General features: G+C 38.3%; 1 protein-coding gene across 1 annotated transcript in view; it reads right to left on the bottom strand.

The window, feature by feature from the left end:
- Nucleotides 1–3362: 3362 nt before the first annotated feature.
- Nucleotides 3363–24909, bottom strand: part of SUCLG2 (succinate-CoA ligase GDP-forming subunit beta) — a 110973-nt gene continuing 89426 nt past the window's right edge. The window contains exons 10-11 of the mRNA XM_068694233.1: nucleotides 11221–11341; nucleotides 3363–5352 (exon numbers count right to left, since the gene is read on the bottom strand). Coding sequence (XP_068550334.1) covers nucleotides 5237–5352; nucleotides 11221–11341 — 237 coding nt within the window. The 3' untranslated portion in view covers nucleotides 3363–5236. The remainder of the gene's footprint in view (nucleotides 5353–11220; nucleotides 11342–24909) is intronic.

Raw genomic sequence — 24909 nt, 5'->3', positions numbered from 1 at the left:
CAAACAGAGCAGCTCTCGAGCACAAAAGGGCATTTTCTGAACCCCTCCGCTGACCCATCCGTGAAACCAAGGAGGAATGGGACTATAAGGACTTGCTGCACTGCCCTTTCTTCCCTGATATTTTTTATTTCTGTTTTTGGAGCAGCTGGAGAGCAGCAATCGGCATCGAGCTGCAGAGAGGCTGCCACATGCAATTACAGGGAAAGTCTTGAAGGACACAGTGCTGAGGCAGAGAGACATCTGAAATAAACTTAACGGGAACGGCTTTGTTTAGCTGCGTGGCCTTTTGCTGCCCTGTAATTCTTTATGTCGATTATAATAGAAAGATCAAATTTCTCATTTTCCTATCTCTCTATCTAGAGAAATGCAAAAACTCTGAGGTTTGATCTCCCCGAGCCCTCCTTTCCCATCGCCACTTACAGATACTTTGTCACTGTCACCTCTTTGACGGTGGCCTGCGTGTGTGCATGCGTGTGTCCCGAGGAGCTGCTCTCGTAAATAGGAAGGACCCAGTTTCCAAACCCCATCGTACTGCACGTCCCAACAGTACTTAATAAATGAAGTAACCTACTTCTGTCAGTTGCTTCTTTCTCCCCAGGTTTGGCTACTCCTGTGAGGGTTCGTTTCAGATTAGCCTGGATGTTACTGGGAGCTGAGGGACAGGTTACTTCCCTGTCCTCCCAGACTCAAGGAGACCAGAATGAGACACCTCCTGTCCCAAGGAGGTGGGAGAAGGGAATATTAGCCTCTAAAAGAGAAGAGAATGTTGGCACTGCTTTTTCTTCCTCCTCGATGATGTGGGAACACTCCAAGGACATGTGGAGGGCTGAGGTGTGAAACCATCACAGCTCCAATGTGGAGCTTCTTCCTTGCAAGCAAGGTGGCATCACAGCCTGGCACTGTGATCCAAGACGCACAGAAACTCTTTTCCCTCTTCAGGTCTCCAAGTTCTATGGAAAAGGAATGGCCCCAAGAAATGGGGGCCCCAAATTCACTAAAGCTTCTGCTGTGCTCCCAGCTCTTGGCTACACCAGGTTTTAGCTCATAGTGGTCCTCTCTGAAGAACAACGTGCAATAATCCATGCACACTTTTATTTTTAATCTTTAGCTGGTACTTTGTGAGGCTGAACAAAGACACAGACGTGTTCAGGATTCTACCAAGGCTGCATCTGTCTCCGGATAAAAGGATCCTGACATCAAACTGACTGCAGCTGGGCTGGAAAAAGTTTTAAATCACTGCGATCAACACGAGTTTTGCACCAAAGTACAAATACGGATACCGTGATTTCCTCTGGGTGACAGGCAAATCCTGTTATTCTCCTTATGAATGGGCCTCATTAAGTGAAAAAAAAATTGTTGGTGCAACCTGTTCCCTTTTAAATTAAACATATTAAAGTTGATAGATACCCCTAATTCTCTGCTCAGCCTTTTATGTATTGCAATAACACTGCTCCCATTGTTACAGAAAGTCTTGAGTTTGCATAAGCTGCTTTTCATTTCCCTGGCAGCTGCAGATCATTCTTGGTGACAAAATTAAAAAGTTTCTTTCAAGAATCCACCAGATCTGTGCTCCTTTTTCCTCCCTGCACCTACAAGTTAAAAAGAAGACAACAAAAACAAAACCTCACCAATGAGCATTAAATCCTATCAAATCAGGCTGGAAGGTCACCTCATCCATCCCTCTGCCCTGAGGCAAAAATCAGCTCCTCTAAAAACAGCCCTGACAGATGCTCATCTGACTCAAAAAAACACCCATTGATGATTTCACAGCCTGTTCCTTGGCTCACCTTGTGCCCACCAGGTTGACCTAAATGTCCTGTACTACAGTCAAAATTCCTCACTGCTTGTCCTGCCCACAACAGATACAAGACTCCTACCCCTTGCAGAAGAGGATTTCTTCTCTTTGAAGCAGCCTTTTGCAGCGCTCCGAACCAAGCCAGTCGGATGTGCAGTGATCTTCCTGCCCCCAGCCCCTTCCTAGACTTCAGAAAAACTCCATTTATCTAAAAGCCAGAGAGAAATAAGACATGAAATCTCAGGATCAGTTCAGAGCCTCACAGCAGCAGCTAGCATTGGTGTTTTTCATGTAATGAAGCACTAAACCTGGAAGGTTTTTGGTCTTCTGTAGCTAAGTCGACTCCTTTTACAGGATGTGGTGGTGCCAGCACCTAGCCCAGTGCATGCATCTGGTGTCTGAGCACAGGGGAACCATCCAGGCCACGCTCCCACAGTAAGCAGAGGTTGTCTGAAAACCCCACAGGCCCCAGGCCTGACACACCTCGGGGGGCAAGGCAAGAGGCAGAGCAATGCCCTTGATGGGGGAAGCAGATTTTGGTGTGCAGGGAAGGCCCTACTTGGTCTCTCCTCTCCTGACTGCTTTGCGTCGGCACACTGATCTGATCCCAGTTGTCCTGTGTGATTCCAGCTGCTTTTCCGGATGCAGGGAAGGAAAGCCCTGACAAACAGGACAGTAAATGAACCTTAAGGACGTTACTCCAGAGCTCCCAGCTGTTACAGGCTCACTGCGAGCACTTAAAGGTCTCTTGTTAAAGACACAATACAATGTCAGCACTAACAGCTTCCTCTTGCTTTTCCTTTTAAGCGCCCAATCCTATGGAGCTGTATGAATACAGGCTGAAATCTCAAGATGGAAAGGCCGACTAAATCCCACTTTCACAAAGGGGATTAGCTGGGACTCACCCACCGCTTCCACGGCCGCTGGCTTTCCGCAGGCTCCCGCACGTCCCTTTGGCCATGGCTGGAGTCCGGCGCTTGGCCCGTGGAGGGGGCAGCGAGCTGAGGACAGCAAACTTCGCTCGTGCCAGGCTGCAACGGGCCTGAGCAAAGGCTAAAGCATCCTGTGGAGGTACTGCACGTTCATTTGTGCTTCATAACAGCTAAAACTACAGGAATTGTAACCAAATCTCCTTTCCGAGGGAGACCCAAACTGACTTTAGACAGTTCCATACACAGAGAAACATCCCATGGAAGTAACAACAGGTCCACAGCACCACACAAGGCACACTGAGCATACAAAGGGAGCTGCTGCCTACAGAATCCATACAGGGCCTTGGCCTAAATGAAGTGTGCCGGTTCAAAAATCCACACCCAGAGCTAAGAAAACATCCCACCTAACAGCTGAAAAGTAAAATGTTACGGTTCTATTCCACATATGGCTTAAGAGGAATAAATCTTGTATGTACTGACATGATCCCATGTATAAGAAATGGAGGAGAAAGGTTTTTGTTTTTAAGATAAAAAGCATGTGTATGAGTATATTATCCACTTGCAAATAAATTCCTATGCATTTAATTTCACCCATCTGTAACAAAATGCCGAATGGAAGCACACAGAATGCAATGGACAAATTAAATTATTTTATATTTTCTTGAGAGGATGAAGTCATTAAATGGGTTCATTTGTACATTTATTGGACTAAGCAGTTGGTGTAGATAATGTTGATCTCTGCAGACTAATAATGACATACACACACAACGAATGGCTCCAAGGCCAGAAGCAGATCCACAGTGTATGACAATATTGCATCAACAGTTCTTCCACAGAATGCCTCTATTTCCAGTATTAAAATACAGAAAAGAGTGACTTTTTTTTTTTCATTTATTGTGGTGAAGTAAACATTTCTTCCTGCAAAGCACTGCACTTCCACGCACCTTTGCTAGAACTGCTACCGATACCCTTCTCCTTCATTCAGACATTAAGTACGCACCTAGTGGCATATTTATTGCTATTCTAATGGTCAGACATTTCTGCCTTGAGCAAGACGTAGAGAAAGGAATGGAGAAGAAAATAAACACCCTATAGTAACTGATGATAGCAACCTATCTACATTACTTGTGTGAAGTGGCAGAGATCAGTGCAGATAATTTATTTTGAGTGTAATAGTTTTAATGGGAATGCCAAGAAAAATTTATTTACATTTTTCTAAGTAGAACACGGTATTGATCGCAGCTGCTCAAAAAATCACAATTAAGAATTTATTAGACAAATTTTTACCTCTCTGCCCATTTACAAAGTCTTCGAGACCAGATCACTATATTCACTCCTTTGTACTCTGCTCAATTTATTGATGAATTTCATGCGGTTCCTGTGCTGAGTGAGATTTGTACTGATTTCTGTAGTTACATGAGCCATTTGGTATTGTCTTCTGTTCCCTGAATGAATGATTCATGTAACTAACAGCTTGAATTTTGACTGTTACAAAGGCATATATAACCAAAATAAATCTTAGTCAGTATCTGAGTACTGAAACTTTTTTCTTGTACATATTTTTGCTGATGTCTTAGAAATAAAATACTTTAAATTTGAAAAGTTAATTTGGATTTTATTCTCAATAAATAAATCAATGTGTTTTTTTTTTTTTTTGACGTTACATCAACTGAAGAATACTCCATGATCCCATAGAAGGCTGGTTAAGGTTCTTACCTTTAAAACCTCACTGCAGTGGCATACTTATGAAAGGAGGTTATTCTGAAAAGTTAGCAGCCATTTCCTGCCCGACAGGCACATTCTTCTAGAGCTTTCTGTATGACATGGTTACACCTAGAAATACTGCATTTCATTACTGAAAAATAGAAAATAAATCACATTTCACCTGTTTATAGGTACAGGATAAGAATGGAAGGTCCTTTCCCTAACAACTACTCGATCTCTTGTCCTATTATGAGGTATACTTTTACATCTACAAAAGAAAATAATCTTAAGGCAAAGTGTGTGCTTTCTAAAAAAAAGCTTTCATTTGAATAAAAATAGATATTGTAAGCACAATTTTTTTTTACATTATTGTAAAAATTCATAAAAATATAAACCCATTATTAGTTTGCTGACTCTACAATATAAAAAATTAATGATAGTATTGTGAAACAGGTGAACTACGTGTTTGATTAAAGAATAATCCTGTTGATAGACGTCAATTATTAATTATCGTATCAGTGGCAATTTTAGAAGAAAAGCAGAAAAACAGCTCTATGAAACTAAGTATTACTTAATAAAACTCTTGATAACAAAATTACCCAAACAAGATAAAGACATACTTTTCAAGAAAGTAGCTGCAAAATTTCCGAAGCCTAATTTGCCAGCCTATAGCCTGAGTTTGCCATGTGTCAAAGTCCCCCAAACGCTGATGACTGCTTAGGAAAAGTCCACTAATCCTCTCTGAAATGGCAGGAATGACGTCTCATAAAATATGAACACTTTCCATGAGAATATCTTCAAGGAGTTATTTTTTGGCCACACTGGCCACTGCCTTCTTCGCTGCATCTTCAAGGTCATTTGCAGACGTGATGGGGAGTCCGCTCTCATTCAGAATGCGCTGGGCTTCATGAACATTTGTTCCTAATAAAGAACATTGACTATAATTAGTAACGTTAATGAATACACGAGCATTTTCTACTAAATCACTAGATTTAGTGGAGTTGATGCTTCAAGTTGCACATCATTTCAACAACAGATTCAATGCTTGGTTTAGACTGAGCTGAGAGGAAAGAAACCTGAATTTCAGTGACAATTTTGACAGACAATGCAATGTGATAACAGTACTTGTATCTACAGGAGGGGCTTTGAGAAGGTTAGAGGGTCAATCCAACATCGGTAGGGACATCCAGCAAGAGCAGTGGATAATGGATTAAGTGTAAGGCCTTCAAGACACTCAGAATTTCACAGCAGACTCCATTTTAACATTTATTAAAGTTTAAAGGACTGCATATCAACAAAAACCTAGCAGTGAAGGCTGCTGATGAGAGGCAGAGAAAACAACACTCCTAGAGGAATAGGAGGTCCAAAACTCACATTCATCCACAGCAGAAGAATAAAGAATGGTCAAAGAGGATTCAGTCAGACTTCACATTTACTCTAGTTGTTGAACCTGAATTCTCCAGAACTTTCTCCAGCAAAGCCAATGCTCACCAATAATGTCTTGGATGACAGAACTTTGAATCAGGTATCTCACTGAGTAAGGGGAATCCACACTTTGGGATCACATCACCTCTCCCATGTACAAGACCCTGAGCTGGTCCTCTGTAGGATCACTTCTACTCACTCCTGCATATCAAGTTTCTTGTTCATTTGCCATGTCAAAATGCTTAATTACTTAATAATTCCTAGACCTAGCAAAATGAATTTTAATTATATTTGGAACTACACACTAATTATACCTTTAATTATTAACAAAGCAAGAAGCATACCCTGTATTGTGCAACTTCCAGAATGCTCAATTTAAAGGGCGAATTTTTAAAGGGTGAATTTTATTTTATTTTATTTTTTGTCAGACATTTTATAATGTCTGAAATTATACAGCAGAAATAGAGAAATTCAGAAGTCTGTATCAACAGTGTGCTCAAGTCAGGATTCCCAATATCGGCACTGAAAAAGACCAAAGGCATGTCTGTAGCAGTAGGTCCCAGTAGTAATGGGGACAATAAATGGAGACAGGGAACATTTTTTTCTTGGAATTTTTCCCATACAGAAAAATATTGTGCTGTTTGTGATAGCCACATATTTAAAATTAACTTCTGCTCTTCACCAAGTGGCAAATATTAATTTACTATCAGGTCCTAATGGGAACAATACACTGGATCTATTCTGCACCACATTGATTGCTCTGCACATCAGTTGCCTACTGTGCATTACAAAATCAGTAGAAAACAGTCCTCTAAAAAAGGAAGGAGTTTATGCAGATGAATGAAAACACGGAAGCTGAGAAAATCTTACTGCTGTCAAAAGACTGAGGTTATGTACTGTATTTAATAAATAAAATACTGTTTTATAGGCCAGGCATACAACTAAGCATTTTTTGAACATTTTGTTTGCAGCAATCTTATTATTTTTTAAAAAAAGCTTTTTATCCCATTGTGATAAGTATTTTAGATATATGGAGCACATAGAAATTGTAATGAGATCCTGCTGAAAGCAGAGGTAAGAGTTTTAAAATTATATGTTCAGAAAATACCAAAAACATTTAAGAATTCACAAAAGGCATTATCTTATTGCAGTAGATGTTAAAATAAACAAATAAATAATCCCACTATTCTGACATTAACCTCTTGCCACTGGATGGTGTCAGAGAACTGTAAACAGAATCCAAACACAGGCTACAGAAATAACCTGCCCTGTGCAGAAATGGAGAAATGGTGAAAATTCACAGAACTGAAGGCAATGGGGCTTCAGTTGTCATTGTTTGTTTTCTTGTTGTTATTTGTTTTTGTTGTTTGTTTTTTAACTTGTCTCCTATTAGGAGAATGCCATTTTGATAAAAGTTTTTTGTTTTGTTTTGTTTTTTTTTTTTTTTTTTTTTTTTTCCTTCTGACAAGTATTACTATCAATGACACACCAAAGAAAAACAGGAAAGCTGTAATTTTATCAGCATATGCTGTCAGGCTTTATATTTTAAATGTTCTCCTTTGGAAATCTGGGTTCTGAAACAAGCCGCTCTGTTTGTGTACATTGGATGTGTCACATTTACACCTCTTTTGCCTTGAAATCTCTGCTGTAACTAGCAAAGCAAATCTATTCAACTCATTACCTAAAAATCCTTGAAATCCTTGTAATAAATTTTATATGCAAGCATGTTTCTATAAATTGTGAATTCTACCAGCACACACTGTAACAAATGAGTCAAGAGGACTGCATAGGTCAAATGAAAACCAACAAAAAATCCACTCCCAGTAATACTTGGACAGGATTTTGGTGATGTTCATTATTCACCTGCACGGTCACAGCCATTAGGAACAGGCTGCATCACCTGTTCACCATCATATCTTAACTTTTCCCAAGGTTTATTTAAATATTTTCCTCTGCTTCATGTTTACATCCTAGGGTGGGAGAGACTCCATAGCTCATTTACACGTGTGCTGAATGTTTAAATTCAGAATGCTGGAAGGGATGGGTACAAAAGTCTGACCTTGCAATACCCCATTCTTCACTCTTGATAAGCAATTTGGGATAATAAAATCAGACATCCATACTAAACTATATTTGTGCTGACAAGCCAATGAGAGCAAGATACACAAACTGAAGCAAAATTTCACTTGTGTATGGAAGAGTTCTGAAAAAAATGAAATCATTAGATGCTGAAGAACCCAGAAGGTCATGAATCACATGGCTAAATATATGACAACATTTCTAAATATAAGGCAACATTCTGCATTCAGGCATTTGAATCGAAAACAGTTTGCTTCTAACTGTGTTTCAACACATTAAGTAGTTCTAAATCCTCCCATTTCTTCTTGTCCTGTGAACCAGAGAAACAAAGAATTCATTTGCAGAGAGAGAGAGAGAAGAAAATTTCCAACATAGGAGGAGGACATCTAATTCACAATTCTTTTTTATTCTTTCCTATTTTCATCTAACGCTGAGCAACGTAAACGCAAAACAAGCTTTGGCTTCCATTCAGCACTGCTAGTTAGCTCTTGCAAAACTTAATTGAAATACATTACATTTTAAAGGAAAAAAAAATCCTGCATAAAAACAGCAGAAGTGAATTTTCGACATCTGTAGAAGATAAAATTTGGAATATGCAGTTTCTCCATTTGTCCATAAGCCTTTCAAACAACAATAATCCTGCGTCTCAGCTGCTGAGTTCTTTACTGATAAGGCAAGTAAATACATGTAATTATAAAGTTACCATTTTCAAAGAGGAGAGTAATCCTTTCTTTATCCACTGGTAAAACAGCTTGTAATTATTATACAACTGAGAACAAAGATTTGTCCACAGAATCCTGCTAAATCAAGGCAGATTTGACTGATTAAAACTCTAGTCATTGAGACATGTGTAATACAGTACTGACTCTTTGCCTGAATGCAAAGTGCAGGTCACCAATCTTTTAGATTTATGGGAACAATCATGAACCTTCCATTAGAAGAACGGAAATCCAAATAAGTGCCTGTCCCTTTTTCTTCTTTTGAAGTGTAAAATGTTATCAGCAATGTTTTAAAAAGTCTTAGGTAGTCTTTATTTCTTCCACAGTACTCATTATTAATTCAAAATCATTACATATTTGGATAACCTAGTAGAAGTTCAAAGAAGAACAAGGAAGATGATTAAGGATCCAGAGGGACTGATTTCTGAGGAAAGATTAAAAGAACCAAATAGATATATTGCTTGGTCGGGTGATTAAGGAGGCAGAGAAGGCAGGAGCTACAAGCTAACAGTTTCTAAGTACAACATCTGAAGGCTGTAAACATCAGAGGTCATCGTTTAGAATGAATTAACAGGTAACACCAGGACTAACAGAAGGAATTAAAATTATCTCCGTTATCTGCTGAATCACCAGCAAGTCTAGGAAAAGCATCATCACAAACCTAGCAAGGAGCATGATATCTTGGGAACTGGTCAAAGATGGTCAAGCATCAGAAGATGCTTGTATTAAGACATGTGTTTGACTTTCTGAAGATTTAGCTCTGACCTCTGTGCAGCAGCAGCACGTGGCTCTCATAAAGGTCACTGGCAGATGGGGAATGGGCACTAGGCAGTCGCCTCCATGACGCTTCATGCAACCCTGAGCCAGAAGCTCTCCCGCTCCACGCCTCTTTCTGGCAAACCCATCGTGCAGTAGCTAACACAACTGGGACTTTGCTAAATCAGCCCAGAGACTGCTTTGCCTCTTGCAATCCCAGAAGTCACCAAAAAATAAATAAAAAAATCACCCTTGCTTGTGTACGATCATGGAAGATGCACCAGAGAAAGACCAAAGGCAGACGCATAGGATTGCAGTTTAAAAAAAGCCAGTTGAGTCTCCTGTTTCTCTTATATTGTTTTCAACAATTGCATTAGAAAAAACTTTGAGCTATCAGGTTTAGAAGGAGAACTAATGACTTTTCCAATATCTTCACTTATAAAATGACAGCTTTAATAGACAGTTACTCTGCACTTTTGATAAACTTTTACCAGCTAAAAGAGACAGGAAAAGTTTTTTTCTTTTTGCTGTGACAAAAAGCTAAGCAACATTGCCTAGAGCTGATAAACAATGAGATTTTATATTGTAAAACTTCCCTGCTGGTAGCCAGCATCCATCAGTCTCTCCTTCACCCGTACCGAACTGTGCAGTTAGTCTCTTACGGTGTTCAGCGGTGTTTCATCAGCCAAAGAAAATCTTCACCATTGGTTTTTAAAATCCATTTTATTTAAATTTTCCTGTGCTTACTACAGCAAAAGGCTACCTATGATAAACCAAGAATATTTTTATGCTCTCTTAAAGTTATTCGAGCCTTGCTGGGAAATTCACCGTGGATCTTTGACAGGACTGAGCTGCACATCAGGCTGTGCTACGTGTCTGTCTTCACAGGAAAGGCCACAGAAGCAACCCCTAAACAAAGGGCCTCATGGTGAGCCTGCCTTGAAACCTTATTGTTTGAATAAGAGAAAGTCTGGGGTATTCAGAACCTCCTTTTTTTTTTTTTTTTTTTCAAACCTCTTTTAGTCTGAAAAACCACTATTGTTTAGTATCTCTAGTCCTTAAAACGATGCAGTTCCTCCATTCACCACCAGTGCAGGGTGACAGGGTATTTTACACCTTTTACCCATTTGGTGGCAGAAGAATCTGCCTTCCTCCTTCAGGACACTTTTCAGAAATGACAGACAGAACACTCCTTTGTAGTAAGGAATGGAAGAGGAGCCAGTAACCACCAAGGACCAATCTTCCCCTCCTCTGTATTTCTCTTTTGTTTCCAATTTAACAATGCTGGATGTCCTCTAAAATTATTCCACACCATTACCAAATCTTCTGTTTTTAATGGATTTTAGCTGGATTAGATACTTGGGCAGAAGAATGTATTACAGTAAGTTCTCTCAGAAATACCATTTCAAAACTTTTTCTTTTAATTATATTGAAGTAAATTTAAGAAAAACTCTTTGTTGCTACAGGTTTAGCAATAATAGAATTGCATTCACTAAAAATCACATGAAAAAGAAATACCTTCCAGTGAATAGAAACTTGCATCAAAATCATTTCTATTTGCATTGCAAATGTTACAAGCTAAACCGTAATGCTTTCACTGCAAAATTACATCACTTCAAATACCACCTGGGACCAGGGATGCAGAAATATGCAAAGAAAGAGTTTATTGTCTTCAAGTCATTACGGATAAAGAATTGAGCACATTTGTATCGTGCCGTACTAGCCTATTTTGAGCTTAGAGACAACCAAAAGCCAAAAGGGATTACTGTGCACCTGAGGAAAGATTTTGTCAGGAACCACCAGCACTCACCTTCCAGTCTGACCACCAGAGGCACTTTCAGCTCGAGCTCTCGGCAGGCTTTGGTAATACCATTGGCAATAATGGCACAGTTCACGATACCACCAAAAATGTTTACAAGTATTGCTTCAACCTGTAGGGAAGAAACAGAGTGGGAAATTTTTAATATATTTTTACTAAACATAGGTAAGATATGCAAAGCAGGGTAAAAACTTCCCTCTGTTAGACAGGGCGTCATTTACAGACTGCTTGGAGCTTCACATCTAGAGCTTGGAGAACTTGATTCTGAGTGCACTGCTTCTGTAACATGCAGCAGTGATTAACTGCCTTGGTCGAAACTGGAATGGCAATTTATGTCATAAAAAAATTACACAGAAAAGTGGAATTTCTACTTTTTACTAAAAATAAAAACAGATTAAACAATCCACATTTTAGTTTTTTTCTTTTCATGTATAGAATCTTCAGAGGCTGGAGCTCAGAAAACACTGTCTGGATGTGTGTGCACACACAATGAAGTGTTCACGTACACTTCACAAAACAATTTGGATGCTTGCTTTATCATAAGCACTGCAAAGGAAACAGTAATATAGTTGCCTTGACTCAATAAAGAGGAGTAAAATTAATTAACTCTAATTAATAAGGAGAGGCATGTAATGAAGAGCATTCATTAATACAGATTAATTGATAATAACCTCGAAAAACTGTTATTCATCAGTTTATCGAAACTCGAATTCCTGCATCCAATTCACAACTAAATTATACTTCACAGGATACAAGACTGAGTCCTCAGCTCGAAAGGATCTCTTGATTTCTATGAAATCAAATATACAGTGATAGTAAAATCTAGCAATAACAGCAGGTAAACACCTTTGTGTTGTTATTGAATCCTTACCTAGGAAGAAGCTACCAATGGTGAAACCTTACAAGGCCCCTTCTCTGCCTTGCTTCAACTACCTGGGCACATGCAAACATTCTCAGAGTTAGGAGGTAAAAACACAAAAAGGGAAAATAGAGCGGTTCAAACCCTCATGCTATTAACCCTTACGGTAGGGAGATATCTTTGCAAAGTGCTTTGATGTTAAAATGGGCTAGTGATGCTCTCCAGCAGCAGGACAAGCCCAGACACTGCTCTGCCCTTTCTAATACACGCTCCTAATTCAGGGACATTGCACCAGGCACGTGACAGATCAACTTAACCAAGGGTGTTTACATTATTAGAGATAAGGAGGAGGATTTTATGCTCAGTACAGATATTTTAATTCCTAATGCAGACATTCTCATTTAAGGATCTGCTTTTCAGCTTTCAAGCTGAATTCTAATCAGGTCCTCTAATCCATTGGCAGCAAAAGGAAAAAAATGTTGAAGGAAATTAGATGCAGCTTGGATAATTGATGTTTGTATGCTTGGCTTTAATAAAAATACACTGTTAAATTAGAGAGGAGTCTAAAAGGATTCAATCAATAAGAAACTGAATCAGGTACAGAATTCAATCTTGGGTTTTATTGTAATCTTCCAAATAAGCCAACAGATCAGCTCAAATGATGCTGAGATTCACCTTAACTCCTCGGAAATTCATGAACATTGTTTATATATGCTTCTGCAGCCTGACTGGATCTTGCATTTCTAGTTGAAAGAACTTTAACATTCAGACCCAGCAGATGGATGAAAAGGTTTTCAGTATTTCATGTGCACAGAGAATGCATGATCTCTGTGTCATTCAAGTCTGTAAGAAAAATAAACCTCCCATTGTGTATCAGAATTCTTACGCATTGGCATTCTCGGTATCTAATGCATATGGAAGATGAATTTACATTAAGAGGGCAAACAGTTGAGTACAGGACAGGTTACTTGGTAGTATTTCTCTAATTACTAGTTCTACCCAGTACTATATACCTTATAAAATTACTTTATTTCAGCAAAATTATTAAGGAAATTCAAGTATATCCACAGGTTGGGCTCTTTCCATCCACCAAAACAACTGACAGATGTGAAATCACCCTCAAAAGTACTCGCAATTGATTATGGACTCCTCCAGAGAAATAAGGGAACCCACAATAGCATTAAGACATCACCATCAGTGGTGGTAACAACCCACAGTCTGCCCAGTCCAAGCACCAGGGCTGGAAAATGAGAGTGATGGAAACTTTACGCAGATCTGTTTCTATATAAAATCATTATTGCGTTATTAATAACAATTTTAATTTGCAGCAACTTATTTTTTGTTAAAGTAAGCCTTAGCAAGGTTTGACAAAGCCTGCAATTCTACCTGGCACCAAAAAGAATAAAAAAGTACCCCAAATAAATGTATTTCTGTATTAATTGAAGTAATTGTGCTAAGAGATTGCTGTTAGACTTGTTGTGGATCACTGACATAATCCACGAGGCTGCCAGTTGCAAGCAATTAAGGGTATTGCAGGTGCAGCAGAACAGCTTCACATACCTGCCTGCACTCGAAAAATGCATTTACTGTATTTTATTATTATTATTCTAAAATGTTCTTAGGCCTTAACAAAACGCACAATGACATCAGGTCACTGTACACTTCAGGATAACTCCAGGCAGCACCTATAAAGCACTCCACCTTTCCTAAAGCCCATTTAGAAATCTATACGCAGGCCGTCTCGCTGTCTGCAGCTCTGCACTCCAGTCTGCTCAACATCCTTCTGCACTAACACCACACATCTATATGCAAACACAGAGAGGCCAAAACCTTGACACTTACAAGTTGTTCTTGCTCTTTCATTTTCCACCTCTGTTACCGCCACAAAACAACAAGAACAGACTTCGGAGAGCAACGCACTGCGGCGCTGAGTGATGGCAGAAGTTTCATACCTGGTCAAACTCTGAATCTCACATAAAACACCAATCCCAACACAACTGCAAACTAAGACGAGATCTGATAATTGCTTTAAGACCGTCTAAGCATGGGCAGCCACCAAAGAGGGCAGCCTCAGAGCTCCCCTGTGCTCGGAGTAGCATCTGTGATGGATGCCCACCAAGCCCACAGCCAGACAACACCAGCCCTGAGGTGAGGGAGAGCCCTTGACTGCTGTTAGGGCCTGGGATGGAGTGGGAATAACCTTCCCTGTTAACACAGGCTCATGTCAGCTTATGCCAGTTGTGAAATCTTTTCCTCAGCTGTTACTTTTCAGGATCAGAATAGGCATGCAAAAAATGTGTGGGCAAAACCTCAGCTGTCCAACCCCCAAATCACCAAGACCATGACTGTACAGCTCAGGTCTCTTCTGAATATTACTGAAAATGTATATTGGAACGTAAGTTGTTGGTTTTTAAAATGTATTTTACCATAAAACAAAATATTTCATGATGTCCAGCAGAAATAGCTCAAAAATGTAATTATTCTAATATTCAAATCCCCTAAAACCAGATTTCTGTTAGTGTACTTTTTATGAGAATGTCTCCCAAAAACCCCACAAATCATCATCTAAACCAATGACAGCATGAAAGGTTTGCAACAGTTTTCCACCTATTAGCAGTGTCAGACAAGTCTTAGTGACTTGGTATGCATCTTTTTCCCTTATACGCACACAGAGATACATGAATACCAGGAACTATAAATATTATTATAAAATCACCAATACAATCTGACCCTGCTGTAAATTGTTGCTCTGAAGCTCAATCCATTTATTTTAGTTGAAAAGAAGCTATTCAGCAACTGTCAGTAAAATCACATCTGCAGCAAATTAAAAGCTACACCAGGAAATCGCTTGCTTACAGTTTGCTTTGACTGAAATCTGAAAAAACACCTTTACATCTCAAGCTAACTAAATTCAGGCTTTGACCACTCCCAACTTTTCATCAGCTAAAAACGTACCCGGACATGTGAAACAGCCTACATTTGTCAAGATCTCTTCTCCTGGATGGCACGGGTCACATCTACATTGAAGCAGTTGCTTCGCATGCTACAGTTGGCTAACGTGCTCTTGCCTGGAGGCTCCTAGTGCTCTCTGAGGTTAAAACATGCATCATATCTCCCAGTCCCTCTAGTCAGCAGGGTCTAATTTTATATCCTCAAAAAATAAATTTATTTATTTTTTAACCAAACTAATCCATGAAGTTGCCAGAAAACAAAAAAGAAAAGCAAGCCTGCAGCATACTATCAGGCAATACTGAGAGAAATAAAACAAAGCCATGGATAAAGTGGGGCATGTAGTTCTTCATTTTCAATCTAATAAGGTGCATTTAATCCTTCTTATTTTTCCACTGGCCTTTATTATTCATTTATTCACACCTTACTGCATTTGTGTCAATGTGAGAGAAGCAGATTACCTGCAACTTTTAATGCCACACAACAAAAACCAGATGCTGTAAATTCGCATCCTTACTCCACCCTTCTGCTCCAACTGATAAGTCAGACAAACATTTTTAAATGTCCCTCTATTACTATAAATTGGACTGCAGGTCAAATATAACTTTTTCTTATCCAGTTTTTAAATCTTACTGTAATCCACTAGTTTTTTATATAAGGCAACATTTATGGTTCATTTGCAAATAAAGATTAAATCTACTGTATTGGAGTGGGAGAAAGAGCCACAAATACAGAAACAATTGCTTAAAATCTCCACTAGAGGACAGTGCAACTCAATGTGGAAAGGGAATATAAAAATCCCCCTTGAGAGAAGAGCAGGGTTATTTTTTTTCTGCTTAAAGTCAAACCATCTTATTTTACTTTATAAAACGAGAAGCAAAATAATATTTTGCATCTTTGGGATGGAACTTTCAAAGTCTGGAGGTGATAAAATTAAGAAGGATGAGTCACCTAGAAGCAATGCAAGAATGCTTGCAGTCAAAAAATATTAATACCATGCAATTTTGAATGTTTTTGACTATTTTAAAATGGGCCAGGGTTTAAAATTTATTAGTAATGTGCCATAATATCACAGCAGGACAGGAACTCTGATGAATCCCCGAAACAAAATTCAGACGTTCTTTCAGTAGGGATGGAAGGCTGGTTGACAGGTAGGAAAAGCACATTAAGTATTTTCTCCAATGCTATTTTTTGGCTTCTACTTGAGAGGTTCCTGAGGAACCTAAGTCTCTCTGAGAGTGAATGCCTGGTTTCTGCTACCCCCAGTTGTTGTATGTTATGCCCTTTTCTTGCACAGCTGGTGAGATGGCAGCCTCTGGCCTGCACACCAGTACAGCACTGGGGGAAGCCCTTTTAGTAATGCAACTTCTTTGGTGACACAGTAAAAATCCCAAACACCACATTTCTGAAAAATCAAAATTTTTCAACCTCAGCTTCTGATGCACTAAAATAGCCTACAGTCTTGAGATTTTGCTGTTTATTGCAAATTCAGGATCTAGAACAGGACACAATTGCATTGGCTTTTGCTGGTTTGAAAATCATTCAGCAATGATATTCTGCCAATAAACCAGATCGTGTTTGTGGCCCCTTGACGGGGTGAGAAAAGCATTCAGGTAAGCAGGGGAGGGCTCTGACACCAAAGACAGCTCAGGATGGACCACCAGGGACACCTCAGTCCTTACAAGAGTAAGGAAGAGAGGGAAAGAAAAATGTTGAGGCCACGAAGTACTATTCTAAACTGTACTCGAGCATCAAAACAACAGCTTTTAGCACTGTTTTGGGGATGGAATGCACCTGTCAGTTCCTAAAACAATTGAATTTTTGGTGCCAATATAAGGGGATAAGTTTTCTATGAGATCATGGGTACAAGGAATAAAAGAGCATAAATTAAATTTGTTCTGACTATCATTTAAATATGCGAGCTTCAAGGAGATCAAGCCCCTGGATAAGCCGATCAGAATGCAGATCAAAATAAGATGAAGGGATGAGGACTACTTACACGACTGCATATTGCAGGAGCAAAACAACACACACGATCAGTTCTTCTGCATAGGATGAGGGTGCAGTATTTCAGATTTCATTTAAATTTCTGTTTGTGCACCCAGAATCCAGCATAGCTGCATGTTTAGGTCTGATTTGGGGGATTTCATGGAAGCAAAAACGAGGCACGCACATGCCACCGATCTCACAGGTATATTTGGTAAGCACTGGTCATTAAATACTTTGGGAATTCATGTTATTTGACTGCACCATATAATAGGTTATAAATACCCTCCAAATCCACTTACCTAAAACGGGTTTATACAGTAGAATGACTGTAAAAGGTTTATTCAGATTGATCCATTATTTACTGAATTTTGCCTCTGCACTTAAGATTTAGATTCTCAGAGAAACTATACTATGTGCTACCTTTAAAATCCTTAATGTCTTAAGTTCAAATTACATTTCTGATAAACAATAATCAACCTTCTGAAAAAAAAAAAAAAAAAAAAAAAAAAAGGAATATTCCTGGAAAGAGCATACCTGGAGAACATGGATGGGTACAAATGGAACTCATCCAATACTCAAACCCTAGGATGGGTACTGTGAGATGAATTATTTTAAGTGCAAATTACACTGTTCAGTGCATTTTAGTGGTACAGAAACTTGGCAAGTTACCCAAGCTGATACAGTTAAATGATACAATCACGAATATCCCTAAAAAAAAACACTTGACTAAATAGACCTGTTGATTTGATGGTTAGTTCAAGTATTTATTTTTAATTCAAAGGCCAGTTAAAAATGCACACATGATAACTTTGGGAAGACGTTAAACGTACCTTCTCTCTAGCTGGTTGGCAATTGATTTGACTTTCATTAATATGTGAATGAAGTTTGAGGAATACCAGTATAATTTCTAAACAAAGTACAACACTTCAACAAGTCATTTTAAAACTTTTTCTAAAACTGTTTTAATACAAGAAAAATTATAATCTTTAAAGTAGTCCTAGGGTTTCTTTGTTTATGGAAACTTAGGAACTCACTTTACGTGAAGATCTCATCTTCTGTTTGAAGAAGGAACAGAAATTCAGGAGCTGGATTTTAAGAGGGACTCCACGTGTCAAAACACTCACACCATAAGACTTCTCACCACCCCTGCTATTTACTTTTTCCATCACTGGGTGTTCAGCTCTACATCTTCTTTTAGGTAAGGGACAGGCCTAAATACTACTTTTCAAACCATTAAAACAAGGGATTTATTTCCTGAAACCAATACCCATTGAAACCATCTTTATTCCCGCTCTTTTAAAATACCCTTCAAGATAGAAATACTGTATTTACCTGGAGTATCAAAACACTAAGCAATCGTATCCATCTCAAGGGAGAAAATAGATGAAGAACAGCATCTCTCCTGCTCTTGGGATCTTCCTAGTTTGTCACCTGAGAAACATCTCTGACATCTATTCCCCATGCAGAAGAAAATTAAATGCTACAGAAACTGCTATCTAGGTCACACTGTTTTTCTTAGTGAGACAATACGAACTTTTAGAAAGGAATTCTGTAATTCCAGAAGCTTAATTAAAGTATAAAAATGCCTTGTCATGGGTACTGAACTGCATATACACATCTGAAATCTCCAAATAATTAGAAACCGTTCTTTTATGGTAACATGGTAGTCATCAAAAACCTGAATTACTGTGCTCATTAGGTTCTGAATTACTACCACATAAAAATCAGCTAACTATTAACACATAAGTAAAATCAAAACAGCAATAATAAAATTAAGAAGGGTACAAAGAAGGGTAGCAGATACCGAACAAGCTTTGTATACAGAACAAACAAACTAGGGCTTTCCATCTTAGAAAAAGGAAAGCTGAAGGAGTGTATATAGGAAAGACTGCGAGGAGCAAGAGGAAAAGAAACAGGGTGCAATCACTTAGTGCCTGCCTCCAGGTAATTTCATTGCCCAGCCCTCAGCTCCTGTATTTTTCCCCCATCTCTGGTGTTAAAGGGGCACTTATTACTGTCATTTTTAAATACAGCATATAGTTATTGTGTGGAACTGACTGCCACGGGTTATTGTGTATATCAAAAGCTTACATGGATCCAGAATATAGTTATAGATTTGTGGAAGAAAAGCCAGAGGCTGGTAAACACAAGGATATCAAAGATTACTAGAAAGCAGGGGGAACACATCAGAAGTACCCTCACAGGCTTGTCCTTTTCTTACGCTCTTCTCTGGGAACCTGTTTTTGGCTGCCATTGGAGACAGAAGGCTGGATCAAGACAGATCCAAGTCTTAGTCAATGCAGTTACACTCTTCCATTAAGAATAAACAGATACCCATCATTTCTTTATTGTATCTATGCAACCCCCTGTCTGAATTAAATCACGAAACAGTTAATACTTGAGTCATTTCTCCTTCATCAGCTTCCCTGATTACAGTACTGCCTCATCTCCGCAGTTACCATGTAATATTGTTGAAGTATGTGGCATTGGACAGGCGATCAGAATAGGTGATTTTGATTACATTTTTTTTTTCATTTTAATACTATTGAATTCCTTGTTCTTTCCTATCCTTATGTGGATAGGGCTCCAATCAGAAAATGGGAACTGAAATTCAGGTGTACCACTTTGTCCACATGAAGAACAAATTTAAGAATAGCTTACGTACGCCCTCCTCTTGCTTCATCAAGCTTTCTCATTACGCAACTGGCACTCAGAGGGAAAAGAGCAAGTTCCCTGGGACATACCAAGCCCCAGATAGAAGACAGAGTAAGCAGAATTAGGGACAATTTCCTCCTACCTTGCTGAACAGCCTCCCAGCCAACAGGAAAAGTTTGGCAGACTACTTCTCATCACCTCCAACCCCCACAGTTGGCACCAACAGTAGCCAACTATCAGGACTTGCTACCACCTAAAGGTTGCTGAAAAAATTTGTCCCAGAAAAGTCTCTTTGGAAAACTGGCCTCTCTGGCAGAGAGGCTGAGAACAGTGCTGCTGAAAGATGGATGATGAACCTTATTGTTTGCAAGGTTCAGATAAAGTAATTTAAACTAAAAAAAAAAAAAGTGACAGTTTAAAAATTAATGGCCAGTAATAACATCCTTGCAAATAGGATGCTAAGCTAAGATCTGTATTATTATGAAATGGGATGACTCAGGAGCTGACAAAGTGGTTCTACATCCTTTTTGGATTGTCTTGCTACTTGCAAAATCATAAAATGCAACAAGGGGGGAAAAATGGCCTGACTCTTTGATAAGTACAAATCAGTGATGTTACTTTATTCCCCATAATAATCTAACCTCTCATGTTTATTTTCGGTAAACTTTTCCACGTTTTCTGTATTCAGAAAAGGAATCAGCTTCAGAGAAATAATTAATCGATAATGATCTACCAGACACTTTTCACAAATTTATCAAAGCATCTTATAATAAAAACAGTCAAATGTCTTAACCGCAACCCCAAAGTGATATAATCAGCGAATCTGAACTGTGAAAGAAGTTATAGAGCTACATTAAGAAACAGATGGAGTGAGCATAAAATAATCACAGATAAGCCAGCATAAAAGAACTTAACTTTAGAGTAATCAAGGTTGAGACTTTCAAGGCAGCCATGGGGAGTCATACACATTAAAATTAACTGGAGACCCATGTAAATCAGTCTACTTATATTTCAGTGAGGTTCAACGCATGAAATTGTAGGTGTCCCATTTAACAATGTTGCTCTCCTTGACAAGAGGTTTTGCAGTGTGGTCAAGGAAAACCTATCTAGGAGAACCTGTCTCAGTTTTCTAAATTACCAAAAATATTCAGATACCTGTTAACTTCAATTAAAAATAGAAAATCTTTTGAGGACTTAAATTCCCACATTAAATAGCAAAAAAAAAAAAAAAAAAAAAAAGTCTGAATGAGCCTCAAATGCATGCAGCCCTAACACCTGAAAGCATGATCAAAACAAACAAATGCTCAGCAAATAAAAACTGCCCATCTATCACACAGCCAACAGCTGTCATTTGGCTTCTGTAACAGACTTCTTCTAAATTCAGATTTTCTGCAGCGATCAATACTGTAAGATATTGGCAACATAACAGTGGTTCCTTGGTGCAGGAATCCAAAGAGGGGAAAAAAAAAAAAAAACAACTCCCAAACTGTTTCAGAATCTTAGTCTGCTGCAAAAAACAATCAATCATAATTTTAAATACTAAGTGAACAGTTAAGTCCAGAACTCTCTCATAGTTTTTGGTTTCAAAATCAGATAAACAAGCATATGCAAAGCAGATTTCTTATTCTACAAACTGGTAGCATAAAAGTGAAATTACAGGTTTATGACCCTCTTGTGGCCACTTTTTGTATTTCTTTGCTGAACAGTACATGGAAAGGAGAAGTTTCCCCTTATCAGGGAATCATTTTCGTCACCTAACACACCTTGTTTGCAGACATACATATAGCCTAGAACCTATCACTATTTGGGCAAAGCTGTATAAGAAATGCAAATTCAAAGTCTCTGTTTCAAAGATAACAATATAAATGGTTACAAGCAAGGAAATTAATGCAGGCAGAAACAATTTAACGCATGCATTGGTTGTAGTTTTTGTTAATCACTTTTTAAGTACTTAAGCACAGTAGTGGCTAAAGAGAATTCAAAAGAGAGATTACATAAAATGTTTCCAAGTGGGTGTTTCACGCTGAGCCGCAGTCTGCCATGGCAGCGCTGATTAATCACGGAAGCCTTGCCTTCACTTTCAAAGTCCTTAATGGCCCACCACAATCCCATCCCCACCCTCTCCTTTCAGGCATCAAAAAGGTGGCTTCCTGCCTCATTCTGTACTGCCAGCTGATGGCAGCCTCTGGCTAAGCTCAGACAGTCAACCTCATGCGTTTTCTCCTGCTGACTTTCATGTCTAAGGGAAGCTTTCCATTAAGATTCCCCAATGCCATTCCACTGACTCCTTTTAGTCATGACATCCTCAACCTTGAAAAAAACCTCAGTGCTTGACAAAACCTCAATGCTCGATGAGGCATGTTCAGAAGATCTTATCCACGTCCTATGAAAGGGACAAGAACTCACTGGTTCTCAGTGGTTTTGGCACAAAAGCTGGATGAACTGCAAACCTTCCCAACAAATCCTTTTTCTAAAAGGAGCTGTCTTCTGGGTGGAAAATTTTGCAAATTATCAGTTCTATGAGACACTACTCTGAAGTATCGTGCTATGTTTGGTCTTTAGGGCACCAACACATAGTTGAAAATGAGAAGAACTGCTTCTTCGATTCATTATTTGATAAGGCCATTTATCAATTAAGAGGGGCCGCACTCTGAAAAACCCAAGCTGAGCACTTCCCAAAAGCCAAGAAACCCTGCAGGACCCTCAGCAGCTCTAACCTCGGTGACACTTTAGAGTGTTTGCAAACAGTAGACAAGAGGATTCTGGTTTACTTCAGCCTAATTAAAACGTTTTAAAAGAATCTAATTACAATATGCCAAACCACACAAATGTAAGGATCTTTCCTACAGAGAATTAGTGATGAATTGAATATTTTTTTTAATCAAACTGTTGGCAAGCGGTGTGGGTTTCTTGTTTGTAAACAACCATACTAATGCTAAACATATTTATTCTCAACTTGACACGAAATACAGCTCTGTAATTAATCATTTCCCTATCTAATTCAGACAAAATAAAGCCCCAAACTTGTACCCCTCTCTTACTATGAGATAGTCAGTTACACGCAAATGAATAATTATCTGAATTATCAACTATCTACAGATGCACAGCTCTTTTCAGCCCAGACAATGGCACACCCCTGATGCATGCTGGTAATCCCTCACACATTCACTTATTCTTTGTTTTAAGTGAGGAAAAACTCCTTACATATTAAATAAACTCAATCACGGGCTATTTAAACTATTGTTTCAGGTTATCTATTAATTGCAGGCTTCCCTATCTATATTCATTGCTAAGATGCCAGCAGTCTTATTAATTGAAAAATGCCTGCTTGAGTGGGTAAAAAGTCAAAGGCCAAGGGTTAAGACTAATTCTGTAAAAATACAGTAACATTTAAGCTGTGAGAAGTTGTCATTGGAATTAACTACTTGAAATCCTGTCTTATTTTGACAGCACAAAGGCTGAGTTTCAAGGAAAAAAATATTCATTAGAGTTCATTTAATTTCACAGGCTTACATAATTTGCAAGAATAATTTGCTTTTCATACCAACAGATGTTTATATCTGAAAGACTGTATGACTATACTTCCTGTAAAATGGTATTTTCATCTTCTGAAACGCAACAATTAGGAGTCAATATGAAGACAGAGAGAACTATGTTGCTTATATAAAAAGATTAAATTATTTGAAGGAATGTTATATCAATCCCAAATAGACCAGAAATGTGATATGCTACTTGAATATGATTTTGAATATAATGGCAGAATTTGCATGTGTTTTTTCTCTCCACTTACATAGAAAAAATAGATTTACAAGATCTTTAGAAGCTCACTGCATTGAAATAGAATAAAGCTAACGTGCAGGCATACTGTGCAAGTGACATCTTTGGCAGTCAAAAACTTCTGCTGCTGATAAAAATACAAACAAAAACCACAACACAACTAAAGACACAAAAGAACTCACCACATGCAAAGACTTAGACTAGAATAACATGATGCCGCTTCTTTCCGACACTTTTTCATTATGGTTAACCCTTGAACTAACAAAATGCCAGATCTTTTTTTTTTTTTTTTTTTAAAAAAAAAAAGACTTAATACAAGCTTTCTTTGGAAGTCTAACTTAGAAGCCAACTACTTTGCTTAGATACCTGTAACTCACCTGTAAACTAGTTTTCAGTGGTGTGATGGAAAGACGAGTAAGAAAGGAAGAGAAACAATTTAACTTCATAATCCATGAAGCCAACTGAATGATTCTTGAACAACAACAGATGATAATACATTCATTATCAAAGTTTCACTTTGTCGTTTGTCTTCACTGACTGCAGCTGACAGATACGCTCATTTATAATCCTTTGCCAGTCAGACTGCGAAACTCTTTAGAATTAGTCCCTCAACTCAAGCCTATGAATTCAATTCTTTCCACAAATGACTGGGCAACATTTCAAAATTTTGCTTCAAGACACACAAAAAGCCCTGCATCTGACTGAGCAGAAAAACAAAAAACATGCTATTCCATATATTGCTGGAATGATGATTCTTTTCAGAATTACAGAAGATCTGGATGAATATTTTTAGAGGTATCGAAAGGAAAGCATGAAGAAAAACTCTTTGCCTTACAGACTCTTGAGCAGTTCTAATTTTGATCCAAATTAGAAGCTTATATAAATTTCTTAGATCTTTCAATAAATTGAAACAAAGCAAAAATTGTTATTAGACCTGGTTCACTGGCTATTCTTCCATCTCATTTATATACCATACTGTTCATAACCATGAAGAAAACTGTTCTCCTTTCTAAAGTTACATACAAACTCTCTTCGTTCCAAAGCCAAAAAGTATACCACAGTTGAAATTGAATAAAGAAAAATATATAATTTACAGAAATAAATCCACAAATTAATTAAAAACAAGGTAAATAGTGCAGTGATTACTGTATCTCTTTTTTCCTTTGGTCTGGTCATAAAGGAGACTGTTCAAAAAATCCTCCATGAGCACATGATCAAAGCTATCTCAGAAATGGGAGGATTACCAGTGGCAACTCTAGGTAACACATTGCTGCAATCAAAATTGATGCAAATCAGAAATAAGAAGCACTGAAACAGTATGAAAGGTCCTTGCTGAGACAATCAGTACATGTCTCTCATAAATACTCAAATAATTTCCATTTGCATCTGTCATCATGTCTCGATTTTTCAACTATTCAGATGACAAATCCAAACATTTGATTAACAATGTA

Source organism: Anas acuta, chromosome 11, assembly GCF_963932015.1.
Source record: "Anas acuta chromosome 11, bAnaAcu1.1, whole genome shotgun sequence".
NCBI lineage: Eukaryota > Metazoa > Chordata > Aves > Anseriformes > Anatidae > Anas > Anas acuta.
Note: the sequence above shows the minus strand (reverse complement) of the source record. Positions and strands in the feature narration are given on the sequence as shown.